Source organism: Bombus terrestris, chromosome 2, assembly GCF_910591885.1.
Source record: "Bombus terrestris chromosome 2, iyBomTerr1.2, whole genome shotgun sequence".
In the NCBI taxonomy this organism is placed as follows: Eukaryota; Metazoa; Arthropoda; class Insecta; order Hymenoptera; family Apidae; genus Bombus; species Bombus terrestris.
Genome location: NC_063270.1, coordinates 1,944,061 through 1,962,543, shown reverse-complemented (window position 1 = coordinate 1,962,543; position 18,483 = coordinate 1,944,061). Strand labels below are relative to the sequence as shown.

At 26.7% G+C, this 18,483-nt stretch overlaps 5 protein-coding genes across 10 annotated transcripts; 3 read left to right on the top strand and 2 right to left on the bottom strand.

The window, feature by feature from the left end:
• Window positions 1–331: 331 nt before the first annotated feature.
• LOC100644917 lies at window positions 332–6,887 on the top strand. 2 transcript variants are annotated; one of them, XM_012315001.3, is made up of 22 exons: window positions 336–618; window positions 907–1,142; window positions 1,288–1,533; window positions 1,624–1,782; window positions 1,855–1,997; window positions 2,084–2,231; window positions 2,302–2,486; window positions 2,574–2,893; window positions 2,976–3,151; window positions 3,221–3,438; window positions 3,524–3,740; window positions 3,821–4,022; window positions 4,112–4,328; window positions 4,399–4,556; window positions 4,626–4,768; window positions 4,843–4,976; window positions 5,070–5,196; window positions 5,271–5,453; window positions 5,523–5,852; window positions 5,940–6,195; window positions 6,309–6,588; window positions 6,696–6,887. In XM_012315001.3, exons 1-22 carry the CDS (start codon window positions 606–608, stop codon window positions 6,865–6,867), a joined length of 4,263 nt encoding a protein of 1,420 aa, XP_012170391.2. In that variant the 5' UTR covers window positions 336–605; the 3' UTR covers window positions 6,868–6,887. The 2 variants fall into 2 exon arrangements, with proteins under 2 accessions (XP_012170381.2, XP_012170391.2); XM_012314991.3 differs by lacking the exon at window positions 6,696–6,887 and having other exon boundaries at window positions 332–618; window positions 6,276–6,444.
• A 407-nt stretch (window positions 6,888–7,294) lies between these two features.
• LOC100650068 (DNA-dependent metalloprotease dvc-1) lies at window positions 7,295–10,467 on the bottom strand. 2 transcript variants are annotated; one of them, XM_012315019.2, is made up of 6 exons: window positions 10,378–10,467; window positions 9,659–9,825; window positions 9,401–9,561; window positions 9,210–9,318; window positions 9,004–9,123; window positions 7,295–8,917 (listed from the first exon to the last, which is right to left on the bottom strand). In XM_012315019.2, exons 2-6 carry the CDS (start codon window positions 9,758–9,760, stop codon window positions 7,448–7,450), a joined length of 1,962 nt encoding a protein of 653 aa, XP_012170409.1. In that variant the 5' UTR covers window positions 9,761–9,825; window positions 10,378–10,467; the 3' UTR covers window positions 7,295–7,447. The 2 variants fall into 2 exon arrangements, with proteins under 2 accessions (XP_012170409.1, XP_003393551.1); XM_003393503.4 differs by lacking the exon at window positions 10,378–10,467 and having other exon boundaries at window positions 9,659–10,275.
• On the top strand, window positions 10,423–13,545 carry LOC100645041 (coatomer subunit delta). The gene is made up of 8 exons (XM_003393541.4): window positions 10,423–10,577; window positions 10,759–10,798; window positions 11,273–11,496; window positions 11,612–12,000; window positions 12,079–12,249; window positions 12,328–12,641; window positions 12,743–13,059; window positions 13,164–13,545. The coding sequence occupies exons 1-8, from the start codon at window positions 10,575–10,577 to the stop codon at window positions 13,251–13,253; spliced, it is 1,548 nt and encodes a 515-aa protein (XP_003393589.1). The 5' UTR covers window positions 10,423–10,574; the 3' UTR covers window positions 13,254–13,545.
• Window positions 13,546–14,149: 604 nt separating this feature from the next.
• On the bottom strand, window positions 14,150–15,429 carry LOC100646134 (DNA-binding protein RFXANK). Its single transcript, XM_003393471.4, has 5 exons — window positions 15,154–15,429; window positions 14,933–15,065; window positions 14,640–14,860; window positions 14,418–14,565; window positions 14,150–14,337 (listed from the first exon to the last, which is right to left on the bottom strand). The coding sequence occupies exons 1-5, from the start codon at window positions 15,427–15,429 to the stop codon at window positions 14,270–14,272; spliced, it is 846 nt and encodes a 281-aa protein (XP_003393519.1). The 3' UTR covers window positions 14,150–14,269.
• On the top strand, window positions 15,405–18,469 carry LOC100646371 (probable arginine--tRNA ligase, mitochondrial). 4 transcript variants are annotated; one of them, XM_048410137.1, is made up of 6 exons: window positions 15,405–15,495; window positions 16,087–16,123; window positions 16,478–17,633; window positions 17,743–17,870; window positions 17,963–18,186; window positions 18,286–18,469. In XM_048410137.1, exons 2-6 carry the CDS (start codon window positions 16,088–16,090, stop codon window positions 18,434–18,436), a joined length of 1,695 nt encoding a protein of 564 aa, XP_048266094.1. In that variant the 5' UTR covers window positions 15,405–15,495; window position 16,087; the 3' UTR covers window positions 18,437–18,469. The 4 variants fall into 4 exon arrangements, with proteins under 4 accessions (XP_048266094.1, XP_048266099.1, XP_012170429.1 ...); XM_048410142.1 differs by lacking the exon at window positions 15,405–15,495 and having other exon boundaries at window positions 15,732–16,123; window positions 16,478–16,706; window positions 16,953–17,633; XM_048410139.1 differs by lacking the exon at window positions 15,405–15,495 and adding an exon at window positions 15,748–15,790.
• The last annotated feature ends 14 nt before the right edge of the window (window positions 18,470–18,483 follow it).

The window sequence follows — 18,483 nt, the reverse complement described above, 5'->3', positions numbered from 1 at the left end:
TAAGTAAAGAAAATATTCTTATAAATTTCTCATTTTATTTATTGTACTGTATAGTACATAAGCTAATATATATTTCTATATAATAGTGACAGTCCATAGTTATCTAAATATTTTTGTTTTCAGTAAAGTTTCTAATGTATAATCCTTTTAATATAACTTATTTTGTAAAAAAAATAAATTTTGATTTTTTTATTATATAAAAACATCATTTATTATATAAAACTGATATACCCATTCATATAAGTAATGTAAGTATGTTGTATCGTGCTTTTGTAACATTTGTTATTATGAGTAAGATTATACTATAATTAAAATCTATTGAGGAAATGTGAAATTTAAACATTATTTTGTTTTAAGTTATTGTTTGAAGTGATTATTTATATGATTAAGAAAAATTATGATGTATGATTTACACATCGCATAAAAGTATACAGAGAAAATGTAGTGGGCTGATTTATACGATTGAAGATAATTTAGACAGGAGATAAGTTTTATTCACATAGATAGTGAAGAAGTGTTCATGGGTCACAGAGATAGGGACAACAAGGGTCATCTCTTGACTTCTATGAACTCAGTTCATTTTTGTTAAGCTACTGTTGCACACCATGAGATTCACAGGTACAGAATAAACATTTTTAGTTATATATAACTCAAATTAAATAGTGCATAAGCCATATTACAAAATATTCATTGTTGTCATTTTATAAATAAGTAACTTTTACTTAAGTACACATATAATTAAATTTTTATAATCTTCATAATTATAACGTATTATGAATAATGTAATTCGTTGAATTTATTTAAACATTGAAAATAATTTAATATAGTTGAATATAGAATAATAAAATTAAATTACGTGGAGCAAAGATGTTTCAGCCATTATTAATCTAAAATATTTACTTACAGATATTAATTATGTGTTACAAATACTAATGCACAAATTAAAGGATATTATATTTTTATTTTTTCTTTTCTGTAACAATCATGTTACAAATGGTATATTTCAACCAGGAAAAGAGTATATATATTCGTACAATGCACTTTCAAGTTCTGGTGTTTTGTTACCATCTGGCGCATCATCTTCATGGGGTTTTAATGGAAAACTTAAAATTCAAGCAGAACAAAATGTTGCTACAATGCAGGTAAATTTTATAACTGATAAATAGCAAAATTTGAAAAATTGATTTCATATTTCTCTTTGCTTTTATAATATTATCTGCAACAATATAACAGTAAAATTAATAATCCATTTTATTAAAATCTTTTATATGTGATATTTACATACAGTTGGAATCATTGAAGATGACTATTTGGAATGGTAAAATTCAAGAACAAGGAAAAGATCAAGCTGTTTCAGAAGATGTGACTGATCTTTTAAAACCATTTCAAATTATATACAGAAATGGTCTTATTGAAAATTTTAGTACAGAAGCAATATCACCATGGTCTGTAAATATAAAAAGGAGTATAGTAGGAATTTTACAATTAGATCTGTCTAACTTAGAGAAGGAGACAGCATTTCATTCAACTGAAGTAAGTCATTACATTTAATAAGGATTTTTACACATTTTTTAAAGTATACTAGTTTTATATCTTTATTTTAACTAATATATTATATTATAGAAAAATCATTATGGTCAGTGCAATATTGAATATGTTGTCAATCCTGAAGAAGAAAATGAATGGATAATAAGAAAATTTTTTGATCCACGAGCTTGTATTGGACATCCTCATTATACGTGGTCAAATGTTCCTAACATGTTGTGTCCCAATGGAGATCAAGTATGTTATATGTACCTTTATTTATTTTACCAAATATCTTATTATTTTCTACTAAATTTCATATATGTATAGAACCCAATATTGAAGTCCAGTGAGAGATTATACAAAATTAAGACAAATGGATCTTTAAATGAGATTTTGTTTGTTAATGCTTCTGGAGGTATATATGTTCAATCTTTTCAAAGTTTTGGAGAAGCACATTTTCATTTTACAAGGTATGTTTAAGAAATGAAAATTATTTTATTCTAAGAAACTTGTTGTAATAAACAAAACTTTCATATTAATTTCTTGATATACACAGACAGATCTTTAAATTAATTTCGGTGAAAGACACAGTAGATAAGATACCCATTAAAGACTTATATTTTAAAGTTCTACAACATGAACTTCCAGAAGTTGATCTCACTCAAAGTAGAGGTACTCTTGACAAGAATACTGTTTTTAAATCTGTAAGTTATTGATTAAAAAAAATTTTTCGTTTATAACTGATATCTAATAATGCTATTACATATTTTATAGATAGGGACTTTATTAGATCGATTAAGTCTGAGACTTGAAAATCCTGGTTTAGATACAGAGGCTGATAATTTGCATAATACGACGATAACTGTATTGCTTTATTATCTTCAAATGCTGGATGTTGCTGATTTACGTAATGCATACACAAAAATCTCAGGAACAAGTTATAAAGAAGAAACAATACGGTGTTCAAAATTTTTAATAATTCTTTAAAGTTTTAGTAATTTATATAACATATAAAATATATTGTTATTTTTTTCATATTATTATAGAAATATGTTCCTTGAAGCACTTCCACAAGTTGGCACTAAAGAAGCTGCATTGTTTATATTAGAATTAATCCAAGATAGAAAAGTTTCGGATATGTCTGCAATTCAACTTCTCACTCAGTTGCCATTTCATATACGAAAACCTGACGTTCAATTATTAGTAAATTTACAAACGTTTTTAAATTTGCCAGAAAAAATTTCTGTTGAAGTCCAAAATACTGCTATTCTTACATATGGCACATTGATTTACAAAACCTGTTTATTGTACTGCCCATATGAGATGTTAGATGATTACGTACGTTTATATCTTGATAAATTTACAGGTACGTGATAAATATATATTAAATAAATCGCATATCTGTTTTAATTATTATTCTAGTATTATAATAAAACAATAATTCATAGAGACAAAGGAATATGAAAAAAAAATGATTTGGCTAGAAGGATTAGCAAATATACAGTTAGGAAGAGTAGTTGAATTCTTAGAACCTATTGCAAGTGGTAGCAATGCAGAATCACGTCATTTTCGTGTTCTTGCTGCATGGGCATCACTTTCAACTGCTCCTTTAAGACCCGATGTTGTAAGTAATTTCTGGTAATAATGTAAAATACTATTAAATATTACATTTTTATTTTATTTTAAACCACAGATATATCCTGTCTATTGGCCAATTTTAATAAATAGAACTGAACATTTAGAAATGAGGGTAGCGGCATTGACACTACTTATTGTTTCTAGTCCTACACCAAGCAGATTAATATCATTATATTGGTATATGCAAAGTGAACCCAGTCAACATTTATATAATTATTTTTATACTATTTTGAAGTCTATGGAACGTACCACCCATCCTTGTTATATTCATATGTATGTAAGACCATAATTCATACAATTCCTTTTTGGAATAATAAAATTCTGAAATACCTTTTTCATATATGATTTTAATGTGTAGAGGTGTGATCGCTGCACAATTTACACGAGTACTTCGTCCAACTACAAATTCATATTTAATTACTGGGAACTATTTATTTGACTATCAAGATACATATAGAAAATTTGGTGCTATGATACATGGTATTGTTATTGCTAATCCTTTAACAAACATACCTGAGGTTTTATATGTAACTGTAAATACCTATGGTAGTGGAGTTAGTATCAATCATGTATCTGTAAGTATTTGATTTAAAATTATTTAATTAATTACTGTAAGGTGACATGTTTTAATATTTTAAACATTATGTATATATAGTTATATATTAAAGCTGAAGGTCTTCTACATTCATTATCAGCACATCTAGATGGTCCAACACAAGTGAAGGATATATTAAAACAATTTAAGTTAGATGAAAAGCAAAATGGACCTGTACATTTAGAAGTAATTGCACGTATTCAGGAAAAAACAGTTTTATGCCTTCATCTCAATGAAACAAATATTATTAAAGGATTTAAATGTAAGTTTATAAATTATCTGTCCCGAAAATTTCGAACATAATTAAATATTTATTGCTTTTTATATTTATATCTTTATGTATTTTTTTAGATTTGTCTTCTTTACCTGATAATATATATCATATATATCAAAACATGGAGTTTCATGTTAATCAACAACGTATTAATATCCCATTAACAATGGAATCAGTGCAAGTTACAGATTTGGGAGCAAATGCTAGACTTGCAGTTATTGCAACATCGTTATTCTCTATGAGAGGGAATTTTACACATGTTTCAGTTGGTCGTAATAATCATGTTATACTACGGTATAATAGAATAATTTATAATTTCATTTGTTTGTTGCAATGTTTTACATTATACAATTGATATTTTCAGAACATCTATTCATAAATCAGAAATAATAGAAAATTATAATCCTTTAATTGATACATGGCATAGTGCAGAAAGGGCACATTCTATTCATGGATATCTTCCAATCAATATTACACTTGGATTTAAAGATCGTCCATTCATTTCATATAATACTCCTGGAGGTATGATATTAATAATATTTAGATATAGAATTTATTAAGGATTTTATTATTTATATTATACCTTTTTAGAACATCTTAAAATGGGCATTACAGCTCATGTTAGAACATCCACTAATATAAAAGGATTAAATATTAAATCAAAATTACGTCAAATTTGTCCTACTTGTCCTCAATTATATATAATTACAAAATCACCAACATATAAACCAAAGGTAGATACTAATTAAAAGTTTTATTTTCTATAAAAATATTATTCATTCAAATATTAATTAATCCTCTCTTACAGACAATAGATCTATTTCAATTTGAATTATCAGAGTTAGGAGGTCAAGTATATGTAAAACTTTTTGACTGTGAAAATGTAATATCACGAGAGAAATTAATTCAAGATGTGTTTTCTTCACATCGAGCTAATTATCCGTGAGTTAAATATTAATATATCTGTATATTCTTTGTTATAAACATTGTTAGGTAATAAATATCATTTATTGTGTTTATTCTGGATTGTTTTAGTATATGGCCATTTTTGGAGTTTGCTTTAACGGCTCTTCATTTCTTAGATTATTACACATATGTACCACCAAAAGGTAGCTGTGGTTTAGCTGCATATATTAGTACAATTGATGCGCAGCGTACTCAAGTTAGTATATTAAAATTTTTTATATTTTAACTGTGAACAAAATAATAAATTTTACATTGAACATGTTTTATTAGGTAAAATTTGAATATATTAAAGGTTCAAATCATCATATGTTGTCTTTAACACATCACAATATAGAATCATCACAAATTCTTCAACAGTGGAATGTAGCCGCACTTTATGAGATTACCAGCTGGATATCCGATACGATTAAAATTAAAGCGACTAAAGTTATACCAGGTCAAAAGATTTTGAAGGTAATTTATATGCAACATTATAATTAAAGGGAAATATAAAACAAGATAACAACATTTGTTACTATTTAGTTTTGTTTAGAAGCAGAAAAAGCAATACCTTGGGAATGGGATTTCCTAAGCACTAAGCCAAGTGATCCTGCTAGAATTGCATTAAATGCTGTTTGGGGATATTCTGATACAGCAAAAGGCAAATGTGATGGATCTTCAATTACATTAGATTTACTTGGCGAAATTAGTGAAAAGCAGCTACAAATTGCTAAAGAATCACAATGGCCTTATGAAGAATGTCGAGAACAATCTAAAAGGAAACGTTTTACTCCATTCTCTGATGCTTGCTATGAAGCTTCAAGAGAATTATCAACTTTGAGAAAATATCAAGTTGTTGCGCAACATGAAAATGTAATTTTAATAATTTAAATGCAATTTTAATAATTTATAATTTAAAATATTGTTTTAAATTAATCTTAATTATGTAATTATAATCAGATACCACAAAATTTAATGAGATTAGCTTGGAAATTTCGAGCTTTTTATGACCTAATTGGTGGGAACAGTAGTTCAGATCCTAATTCCAAAAAATTTATTGTGACAGCGACATTTCCGAAAGGATCAGATATTGGTGAATTATCGCTTAATAATGACAAAGTAGCAATTGAATATAATTATAATCTTATAGATTATTTTTTAACTCGAACTAGAATTCATAAATATATGGATCTATCAATATTGAAGACTTTTTTTGGTAAGCTATTCTTCTTCTTTCATGATTCACAATTGTTTAGAGAGATAGTTCATTGCAGAATTCATTCTATTTGATTACAGTACCTTACCTGTCTTAATCACTTCCAAATTTAGGCACGTGTGTCGTGACACCAGACTATATAAAATCAATTCACAACATCACTTATCCTTTTCACAATAAAGGTGAAGTTTTGTTGCTTGGCCAGTGTTATAGTGAAAATCCAAAATATGCATTGACGGCACGAAATGATTTATATGGTATTAATATCAATATATATGACGAAATAGATACAGTACGAGTTATACCTAATCAAACTGGAGGAACATTATACAATAATACAATATATATTCCATTGCCACAAAGCTTCATGTTTCATTCATTAGGTTCAAAAAGGTAATTAAAAGAACTATACTAAAAAAACAGTTATAACATTTTATACTATATTAAATACAATAAACACATATTTATATTATATTTAATAAGTTTTTATTATATTTCAGAGTAAGATTGGACAGCAATACTATTGATATTATAATTCCTAATCTCTATTTATATATGCATTGGACACAAGAACAAATTCTTCTGTTCTTTCCAACATATCTGTTAGAATTTACCTGTGGTATATGTGCATTAGGTACTCTTGACAGTAATAATTTATATGAGAAACTATAATTTTTATGAGAAATTAATATCTTATTTATAAAAAATTCATTTAATATAAAAAACTATTCAACGTGATTTAATATTTACTTTGTAATTTATGTTCGTACATCAACATACAAGACATTTTAAACATGATTAGAAATTGTTGTTTCTAATGAATATATGATTATAAGATAAGAAAATGTATTGTAAAAATTGTACAAAAGTTTAATATCGTTATTTACAAATATACTTCCTTTATATATTAACCTATAATTATTTTCATTGTAATTTATTTTTCTAATATATAAGAAAATTTAACATCAAAACGTAATCTATCAACTTATTAATTATTACGTCCTATTTACTGTAATGTACTTAAATTAAATTCGACTTTTATTGTATATTTTTCAAATAAAATAATTTAATTACTATTTTTAAATATGAAACAGTAAGATTTATAAAAAAAATGTTTATTAAATAATACAAAACGATAGAGTATACAAAATTGTAGGATTTAGATACATATAAAATGACATTCACATCACTCTATTTCCATACACTTATTAGTTAATGCAAATCATACTGAAATGTTATAGATTTATTGTATTCACGTATTTGTGAGACATACATCTAAATGCTGATTCATTTGAGATTCTATTATTAATTTCATACAAACAGGACAAGGATATTTATTCTGCTCAATTGATACTTCAAGAACTGCATTCGAAATTTCGCTGTTACTACAATGAATTGATGAAGATATGTCATCGTTAAAAACATTCCCAATACAATCTTCTAAATGATCATTTAACGAGACTCCAAAAGGAATGAATTCATTACATACTAAACAATTATGTGAAACAGTATTCATTACATTGTTTTTTTTAACTTTTGTATTCTGACTAGTATTTTTCGAATTTTCGGTAACTGAGAAACTGAATGAATCATCACTAGACGCACTACTAATAGAAATTATACTTTCGTTTATGCTTGTATTATCATCGTCTGTATCATCTAATTTAATAACTAAATTATCATCTGTTTCTAGAAGGCACTTATCAATATGCTCATTTATATCTATAAGATTAAAACTATTACTACAAATAGGACAATTTACTTTTCTAGAATTTTGTAACTGATCTAATTTTGGCTGTTTGCTTGAAAAAGTACTTGATTCATTTTTTCTTTTTTTAGCAGATGGCGAATTATTTGCTTTTATTTCTAAATTTGCAGAATTACCATTATTAGAATTTTTTATTGTAATTTGCTCTTTACTTTTGTCTACTTTTTCATTTCTTGAACTTAAACAAAAATCTATGTGTTTATTCATCTCATTTGGCACAAAATTATTGCATATTGGACATTTCACAAGTTTTGTTTGTACTTCATTTAATAATTTACTATTTTTAGCAATTGGTTTCTCCATTTCTACAGCATTAATTAATGAATTTATTGTTTTCCTTGGTGTAGTATTTTTATTTAAAGCCTGATTATAATTAACATTATATAATTTGTTCAATAAATTACTTTGGCCTATATTAGAGCCACCAACAACTCCAGAAGATGAAAATTTAGGTGTACTAGAAATTTTAGTAATACTGCTAGGACTACCATATTTTTGTGAATTACTTGAACAGTTTGGACCTCCTGTACCCCAACCATGAACATTGCTTGTACTATTTCCAAGTCTTTTAAATCCATTTAAAGAATTTTGATTATTTACAACTGATTTGATACTTTTTGGAATGGATACAATTTTTGATTCTGTGATAGGTGAAGTAGTTTTCATAAGCCAGTTGAACATAGTACTTGGTTGATTATAATTTTTAGGAGAAGGCTTTGTTTTCTCTTTACTCTTTGAAGATTTTATTTTAAAATTCTCTGGTTCTTTAATTTTAATGAATTGACCACCACAAGTTTGTTGATGTTCTTTCCACCAAAAATCAGTTGGACCTGGAGCACGATTCATAGCTCTGCGTACTGTTCCAAAGTATGGAGCTTTCTTTTGACAAGGACCATTACATCTCCACCAATGTTGTTGATATGATCTAACTTCATCATGAAAATTGTGATATATCTACATAAACAAATATTTTAAAAAATGAAAAAAATTGCTAAAATTATATAATAAATTATTATATTTATTTTATTACAGATACATACAGTTATTTTTGTACCAGCTGCTTTATTTATTCTATTCATATGTTTACAAAACTCTGGACCATGTCCATCTCTGTCACGATTATTGTTCGTGAGGAACAAGTACCCATGAATCATTTCATGCTGTAATACATATTCAAGGAAAGCTAATAAGTTTGGTTAGATTCTTTAATAATTAATCAAAGATAATTATACTACAAAACTCTTACTAGTAAGGTCTCAACTAGATCTTTCCTTGGTCTAAGTTTTAATAATGGTGCACTAAGTGAAATTATACATTGTCGATTTCGAGGATGAAAAGTACATATACCAGCACAACTGTAATGTATAAGAGTAAATATAATATATGGTATAATAAACACTTTATCTTATTTAGTATTCCTTGAATGAAATAAAGTACCTTGTCATTTTAGGACTCCATTTAACTTCCACAGGAAGCAAAACATTCCAGAAATAACGCTCATTAAATTGTACAAACAATGTATGAATATTAGGTGTTGGATCAATTAATTCCAAGGTTTGATCAATTAATGTTCTTGGTTTATAATCTTCCTTATCTTTCTAAATTTTACAAAATCATTATAATATAAAGTGTCACGTACAAAGTATATATCAATTATTAACGTTAAATGATAATATAATAGCAAAATACACTTACATTTTTTGGTAAGACTGCATTTTCTGTTAATCCAAAACAATTATCTTGTTGATGTAGTTTATATGCCAATTCAAGGTCGCGAGATTTTTGTGATTGTATCATAATTTACAAATGTTAATAAAGACAATACAGTATTAACTTAAAATATTTGGCTACACATACACAAGCTGGAAAATTTCATTTATTAACCTTAATTCATATCAACAGTATCCTTCGTTAGTTACGTATACGTGCAGTATTAAGTAGTTTCTCATTTTACTTTATTAATATAATAAACAATGTTATTGCAGCGTTCTACATTAACACAAGAGATAAGCGAATAATTCTGGTTCTCTCTGAATACTTATTTACAAAACGGTTGCCGATTACAATGACATTGATACATATCAAAATCAACGTTCTGTGCACATTTCATATATGCATATATACCGTATTTTTAATACCATATATCGTATTTCTATTGTTTGAAATAGGTTTGGGATAATACAAGTTTAAATTTTAGCTCAATATTATAATATGATAAATTATTGGTGCAGAAATTGTAATCAACATCTATATAATTTATTTGTGATTTAAAAGACAGCATATAATGTAACTGAAGTATGTTACGTTGGTATTTAAATTTGATATATCTATATATATATATCAAATTTAACATGTATCATTAAATATATATCATGTTATGTATTTACTTATATGATAAACATACTGTGACATACCAGAAAATTTCAAAACGATGTCAATTCTATAATATCGCCTAATTCATGGTACATTCATTTCATATCTTTCGTCATGCCACGCGTCAGAATACTACGCCCTCTGTTTGTAATCTCATATTTATTGTATATGGAAGATTGGCCTATGTAAAAATTGTGTTGGGTTAATCGTACAGCATATAACTAAATAATTCAGCAAAATGGTAAGCATTCGTTTATCATTAATTTGGAATCATTGACAATGTACGTAAATTGTAAAAAATATTTATGACAAGGCCGTGCGATACAAGTCGCCACAGATGTCAATCGCTGCTCGTGGTTCTAAACTAAACATGTAAAAAATTAAAATGTATTTCAACATTACATTATTTTGTATTATTTTAGGTACTTATTGCTGCAGCAGTCTGCACAAAAGCAGGCAAAAGTAAGTAATACTTATTTCCTCTGACCACACCTGTTTATGTATATATGTGTGTTCTGTAGATGTGTTGATATCAAACATTATTACCGTCTTAATTGTCGGGCAATCTTGATCTTATTTGTTTAATACATTCAACTGTTTATTTTGTTTTATATATACAGTTACTTTTCTAATTCTTTAATTGTAACATTTATAAATTTAGTATTGAATTAGTTATTTAATATTATTGTTATATATTATATAAATGAATAAACAGATATTTTTAAATAATGTAAATTTAATAATTTATGTTTAATTATTTTATATAAATTTTTAAATACTTATTAAATAACAATTTATAGTAAGTATGCTTAAAATATCGATATCTTATGACCTTAGGATAAAGTATGTGCTATATGATATGCTTCTTCTATATGAATGCATTTTTAAATATTACTTGTATTTAATGAAACAACTAATAATCTTTATGAATTTTAGCTATTATCTCTCGCCAATTTGTTGAAATGACAAAGGCCAGAATAGAAGGTTTGCTTGCTGCATTTCCAAAGTTAATGAGTTCTGGTAAACAACATACATTTGTAGAAACAGAATCTGTGAGATATGTTTATCAACCTTTGGAAAAAGTATATATGCTATTAATTACAACAAAAGCTAGTAATATATTAGAAGATTTAGAAACATTGAGGCTTTTTGCAAGAGTTGTAAGTATATTATAAATTTAAAATTGATACAAGTATCTATTACTTCAATTTTGTATATTTAATTGATTCTAATGTTTAATAATTTGGTTAATAAGTTTACATAATAAATTTACAGATTCCTGAGTATTGCAATTCAATGGATGAGCTTGAAATAGCTGAAAATGCATTCAATTTGATATTTGCATTTGATGAAATAGTTGCATTAGGATACAGAGAAAGTGTTAATTTAGCACAGATTAGAACATTTGTAGAAATGGATTCACACGAAGAAAAAGTTTATCAAGCTGTAAGAATGACTCAGGAAAGAGAGGCTAGAAATAAAATGCGTGAAAAAGCAAAGGAATTGCAAAGACAAAGAATGGAAGCAGTTAAAAAAAGTGGTGTTAAAAGTCCTGGATTTGGTAATTCTTATGGAAGCAGCGGTAACTTTACATCATCACTTAGTGCGAGAGATACTACCAATTTCGTACCAGAACCAGTTAGACCTTCATATACACCAACACAGTAAGAAATAGTGTAATGTAAATGTAATTTTATTAAGAACTATATTCTACAACATATCTTTATTTTATGTATATATAGAAAACCTGTTAATACTGGACCAGGAGCAATGAAATTAGGAGGGAAATCTCGTGATGTTGATTCTTTTGTAGATCAGTTAAAAGAAGAAGGAGAGAATGTTGTAACAACGCCTTTACCTACAACAGGAGCAAAATCAACATCACTTACACCACAGATAATAAATACTGAACCGTAAGATATTAATTAATTTAATTTATATACGTATATGTACTATCAATAAATTTTAAACAATTGCTTTTTTATGTTAAGAGTTCACCTGCGGCAAGAAGAACGTCTTAATGTAAGAATTGGTCGAGACGGTGGCTTACAACACTTTGAATTGCATGGTTTAGTTACGTTACATATTTCGGATGAGAAATGGGGTCGAATTCGCGTACAATTAGAAAACAGAGATTCAAGAGGAATTCAATTACAAACACATCCAAATGTAGATAAAGAATTATTCAGGACACGTGGTCAAATAGGTTTAAAAATTCCTACAAAACCGTTCCCATTGAATACTGATGTTGGAGTATTAAAATGGCGATTGCAAGCTCAAGATGAAACTGCACTACCTATTTCAAGTAGGAATAATTTGCTAAATAGAAATTATATATAGCTTTGGGTATATTCTTTATCCATTATTGTGAAATAAAGAAATAATCTTCTTTGTTACTTAAAACAGTTAATTGTTGGCCATCTGAAAACGGGGAAGGTGGATGTGACGTGAACATAGAATATGAATTAGAACAAGTTAATCTCGAATTAAATGATGTTCAGATAAACATTCCATTACCTATGGGATGCAATCCCATAGTACACGAATGTGATGGTCAATATACACACGAAGCACGAAGAAATATGCTTGTATGGTCTTTACCAGTGGTTGATGCAACGACAAAATCAGGTTCAATGGAATTCTCAACACCGTCGTCTACTCCTGCAGATTTCTTCCCCCTTCTTGTCTCATTCTCATCCAAGACATCATATGTCAATATAAAAGTACGCTCTCTTGTATTCATATTACGTATATAAATATACAACAAGGAATAAGATTTCAACATCCATATGTTCAAAAAAACTAAATAATTTTATATTTTTCGTAGGTAACCGAAGTTTTACTTGTAGAAGATGAAAGTCCGGTTAAATATTCAGTGGAAACAGTTTTCTTTACTGATAACTACGAAGTGGTATAAAAGTATCTATTAAAGAGTAAGATAATTGCTTGTGCTATGTACAAAAATACAGGACACTATCCATTGGAATTTTGAAGATAAAGATTTTCAGCTTATTTATATTCAGGTTACAATTTTATTGTCACATAAACTTTATTTTTATCAATGGATGCTTGAATGTATTTCCAGCAATTTACACACACTTCTGAAACGATTTGTTCAATTTAGTACATGTCTAACGTTGAACTATTGAAGAAAAGTGTATACAGATGTTTTGTAATTGGTAAATACAGAATACGAGAAGTTTTATGAATTACACTTATATCAATGTACAAGAATTATGTTATACTAAATAATTTTATTTAATTTTCGTATACATATATACACATACATGCATAGATGCACATATATACATACATGCATAGATACATGATAATACATTATAATTAATTACAAAGAAATAATACGAACATAATTGGTAGGTTTTTAACAAAACATTAATTTACTCTTATATTTGCATTCACCTATTGTTATTTTCTTTTAATATTATTATTAAGAGTATTTAACATTTTGATATTCTTCATTCTTGAAAATGCAAAAATATTTTCTTATTTTCAGGTCCAGTACTTTTATATACTTTTTTGCTAACTTTTTAATAAAAAATGACAATTTTTGTAGATAAAAAAAAAGAAGGGAATTAATGTAGTCAATAACTGCATGTAAATAGTTTTAAAAGAATTTTATTTAAATTAGACTTTTATAAATAAGAAAAAACTTATTTACCATTTAATTTACTTATTAAATATATATAAATAATCAACAAATTGTTCGTAAAAGAATATTTGTTTGCAGGAGAATATAAATTTCATTCATATGCTTTTTTTCAGGAGACATTTGCTATAAATAATTATATAGAATTAAAAATAAAAAATATTTATTAAAATATTCGGATGTAAATATCACTATGTAATTTGTACAATCTTTTAAAACCTATATAAATTTTACGATTATATTTACGTTATTTATATCGGATTACTTTATTGCAATATATTTGGTGATATGTTTACCACTTGTTGTATCAAATAATTTTCAATTACTGCTTTAGCTAAAAAAAAATTAAATTAAGCAATTTTTTAAATATTTCATATAGTGTATCCAAATATTAATTGTATGATTTTTGCTTACCAGTTAGTGAATTATTTAATACCGCCGCATGATAAGCACTTATATTATACATATTACGACGCGTTATATCCGCGCCTCTAGATAATAATTCGTAGCATACATGTGGATGATCTCCATTTGCTCCATATATCAAAGGTGTATTTCCTTCCTTTATTATTAAAAACAAAAAATCAACATTTTAAATTTTTATTTAGTAAAAAAATTACTATATGTAACATGTACCTCATCGCTTGCATTGGAATCTGCACCATGGTTTAACAACAATTTTACAAGATCATGATGTCCATAAGCAGCTGCTAAATGCAAAGGAGTCTCCCCATTGAGACCACGGTAGTTTTTGTTCGCACCAGCTTTAAGTAATTGTCTTGCACTGCCTAATTGTCCATATCTCGCAGCCCACATAAGACCAGTTAAACCCTTTTCATCAGGTGTATCAACAGTACCTTTATAACAATTTATTAACAATTATTAACTGCAATATGTATTACCATTTGTTTGTAAAAAAAATAACATACTTGGATGTATGTGTTCAGGTGTAAGTTCACCTTGGCCAGCTAATGTATGGAATGTAATATCGCTACCACCATAAAGTTGAGATATTTCTGTTTGTGTATTACCTCTTTGTAAATTAGTAAGTAACGTAGGAGGCTGGAAAAAATATTAGGTTAGGGAAATATTTATAATATGCCTTTTATTTAAACATTTGAAATAAGATATATATAGATATTATATATACCTTATATGGTTGGAAGGCACTGGTTCTTGTAGCATCTTGCCATGCTCCTGGAGCCCAATGCCATTTAGTTTCTATAGGTTCAGACTTACACCCAATATTTACATTTTCTGGCTTACAAATTAATGGTCTTGGTCTGATGCCAATTGTTGATTCTCCATCGCGCACAATACTTTTAGTTTCATTAGTAGGAGTATTACATTTTTGTTCTTTCTCTTCTTCATCATCTTCTTCTTCCTCTTCTTTTACAATTAGTTCAGAGTGAATTTGATTTTCCATACTTCTTTATTCCATACATATATTTACGTGTATTCCACACAGAGTTATATTAAATAATAAATAAATGTAAATAATAAAACAGTACACTGTTGTAAATTAAAAAATACTTTAATACAAATAAATTACGTTTACAAAATTTGATTTAATGCACTATCTATATAAATGATTTATTTAAACAACATAAATTAAATACATATGTCATACTAAAAATGAAAAGTTTATCTCCCGAATCTTTTGTATTTAAAAAGTATACATAAATGATTTATATATTTAGCTGATTATCGTAATTGAATGTCTATAAGCATTCATGAAAATGAATTTAGAAAATTTTTAGAAGATTCATAACAGACTTCGTAGAGAGGTTATAATTGCATTGTTGTTTGACATATACCATTATTTTTATAATTCTTATAATATATTGTATATCATGGATGTAAATACTTTGCAAAAATTTGAATTTAATTAAACAATACATAAATATTTTTGTGAAAAAAATAGAATAAGTAGAAATGTACATATGTCATAATAACGATACGGACAAGGTTTTCCATAGGATACTGTAAAGGAGTTTTCAAAACTTATATTTGTATTAATCTTAATAGATTTTACGCCTTACGGATTGAGAGATCTATTTTAGAATAATTTTTATTATTGCAGCATGAGCAACTTCATAAGGACTGCAATATTTAAAAAGGTATCATTTTAATGTTATTACCTTAGTTATGGTGTTTAATATCTTAAGAAGTGTAAAAATACATACAGTTTAAAATTGATTTAATTTTTATAACTCTGACTATGTTTTATATTTAAATATACTGTTTATTTTTACTTAAACAATTAATAACGTATATGTTACGTATATGGATGAAATAATTTTATTGTTAATGCGAGTTATTTAAATGTTGAATTAAACGTAACTAGCATTAACATTATATTTACTCATTATAAACTTTTATATCGTAAAGATCATATTTAAAAGTTTCCTACATATCTATAATACAATAAATTATTAAATTATATGTAATTATATAAATTCATTTTCTTTTAGATTATAAAACAACTACAAAATATAGACAATGCATGTCAATATAAGATTATGTCTAATTTGCATATCATATTTAATAAGGAGATTGATACTTATACCTTTGTACTTCCTTTAAAATCAAAAGATTATAATTTAACAAATAAAGTGAAAGATATTACAGATAATGATTTAAAGGGTGATTTTGATAATATTACAGTCCAAGATAATGCTATACACTTCAATGTGCTAAGAGATAAGTATATAAAGCAAATTTTAGAAAGCAATCTTTCTGGTGTTAGACCACCACTTGTGGATATTAATAAAAACATTATAGTAGAATTTAGTTCACCGAACATTGCCAAACCCTTTCACATAGGACATCTACGTTCTACAATTATAGGAAACTGCATTGCTAATTTAAATAGTTTCTTCCAAAATCAAGTTACAAAGATAAATTATTTAGGTGATTGGGGTACACAGTTTGGTTATGTTTATATAGGTATGAAAATGGCAAACATTGATAATATAGAGATGCAAACAGATCCCATTAAAACATTGTACACAGCTTATGTTAATGCTAATAAATTAGCTAAAGATGATCCAAGTATAAATGAGAGTGCTAAGGAAATATTTAGACAATTAGAATTAGAAGATAATGAAGTTTATAAAAATTGGGAATCAATCAAACAGTTTACTGTCTTAGAATTGGAAAGAACATACAAAAGAATAGGTGTAACATTTGATCGATATGATTGGGAATCTATGTATACAGCTAAAAAAATAAATAAGATAATTGATAAGATGGGAGAAATGCAGCTGTTAAAATTAGATAATGAAAATAGGAAAGTAATGCCTTTGAGCGAAGAAAAAAGTATTCCTATTATAAAAAGTGATGGTACAAGTTTATATATAAGTAGAGATATTGCTGCTGCTATTGATAGATTTGAAAGAAACAAATTTGATGCTATGTATTATATCGTAGAAAATGGTCAAACTGACCATTTTACTAATTTAATCCAAATTTTAAATAAAATGAATTTACCTTGGGTAGATAGATTAAAACATGTTAAGTTTGGAAGAGTACATGGTATGAGCACAAGACAAGGTACAGTGGTATTTTTAGAAGATATTTTGAACAAAGCAAAAGAAACTATGAAACAAAAACAATTGGATGCAAAGAGTAAGTTTATATTATCTATAGTCATATAGAATATAATATAAATATAATTCAATCAAAATATAATTGAGCAGTGGTAATGAAATATATCCACATTATTCAATTATTTTAGCAACTAAGATTCCATTGGATAAAATAGATGAGACTTCTGAAATTTTGGGTGTTTCTGGTGTAATTATTCAAGATTTAAAACAAAGTAGAATGAACAGTTATAAGTTTGATTGGAATTTAATGCTTGATGTAAGTTATTTAGATAAGTTAAGATCTTTTAAAGAATATTTCAAAGCTATTTAGTGATATATTGTTTAGTGAAATATATATTTTAATATCAGATGAAAGGTGATTCTGGAATAAAATTGCAATATGCTCATTGCCGTTTATGCAGTTTGGAAGAGTTATCTAGTGCTACATTAGTAACAGAGTGTGATTCAAGTCTTTTAAAAGAAGCAGAAGTTGATCAATTAATTTTACTAATTAGTCAATTTGATGAAGTTGTACTTAAATCTTATGAAGAATTAGAACCATGTGTATTAACAATTTATCTTTTCCATTTATGGTTAGTATAAATATATGAAATAGGTATATTAAAAATTTTAATACATTAATTTTATATAGTCTTCTCTATACATTTATTTTTTATATTTTTCTTCTCTAGTAAAGCTATCAATATAGCTTGGCGCAAATTGAGTGTAAAACACCAATCAAATGACTTAGGAAACCAAAGATTATTATTATTTCATATAGCAAGAATTACTCTTGCCCAAGGTATGAAATTACTCGGCTTAACACCTCTTGAAAAAATGTAAATGGAAAAATAAAACCTTTATACAAAATGAAAATGTTATATAATACA

What these genes read in the sequence shown, in the direction of transcription:
- LOC100644917 (XM_012315001.3), top strand. An exon ending in CATCCTTGTTATATTCATAT is followed by an intron (nt 3,439 to 3,523) that starts GTATGTAAGACC and finishes TTTAATGTGTAG; the next exon opens with AGGTGTGATCGCTGCACAAT. An exon ending in AATATTGAAGACTTTTTTTG is followed by an intron (nt 6,196 to 6,308) that starts GTAAGCTATTCT and finishes TTCCAAATTTAG; the next exon opens with GCACGTGTGTCGTGACACCA.
- LOC100650068 (XM_012315019.2), bottom strand. Translation starts at nt 9,760, where the DNA reads ATGATACAATCACAAAAATCTCGCGACCTTGAATTGGCATATAAACTA. An exon ending in ATCTAGTTGAGACCTTACTA is followed by an intron (nt 9,124 to 9,209) that starts GTAAGAGTTTTG and finishes TATGTATTACAG; the next exon opens with CATGAAATGATTCATGGGTA. An exon ending in CAGCTGGTACAAAAATAACT is followed by an intron (nt 8,918 to 9,003) that starts GTATGTATCTGT and finishes TTGTTTATGTAG; the next exon opens with ATATATCACAATTTTCATGA.
- LOC100645041 (XM_003393541.4), top strand. An exon ending in CTGCACAAAAGCAGGCAAAA is followed by an intron (nt 10,799 to 11,272) that starts GTAAGTAATACT and finishes TATGAATTTTAG; the next exon opens with CTATTATCTCTCGCCAATTT. An exon ending in CATCATATGTCAATATAAAA is followed by an intron (nt 13,060 to 13,163) that starts GTACGCTCTCTT and finishes TATTTTTCGTAG; the next exon opens with GTAACCGAAGTTTTACTTGT.
- LOC100646134 (XM_003393471.4), bottom strand. Translation starts at nt 15,429, where the DNA reads ATGGAAAATCAAATTCACTCTGAACTAATTGTAAAAGAAGAGGAAGAA. An exon ending in GTGCCTTCCAACCATATAAG is followed by an intron (nt 15,066 to 15,153) that starts GTATATATAATA and finishes TATTTTTTCCAG; the next exon opens with CCTCCTACGTTACTTACTAA. An exon ending in ATTAAATAATTCACTAACTG is followed by an intron (nt 14,338 to 14,417) that starts GTAAGCAAAAAT and finishes ATTTTTTTTTAG; the next exon opens with CTAAAGCAGTAATTGAAAAT.
- LOC100646371 (XM_048410137.1), top strand. Translation starts at nt 16,088, where the DNA reads ATGAGCAACTTCATAAGGACTGCAATATTTAAAAAG. An exon ending in AAAACAATTGGATGCAAAGA is followed by an intron (nt 17,634 to 17,742) that starts GTAAGTTTATAT and finishes CAATTATTTTAG; the next exon opens with CAACTAAGATTCCATTGGAT. An exon ending in ATTTATCTTTTCCATTTATG is followed by an intron (nt 18,187 to 18,285) that starts GTTAGTATAAAT and finishes TTTCTTCTCTAG; the next exon opens with TAAAGCTATCAATATAGCTT.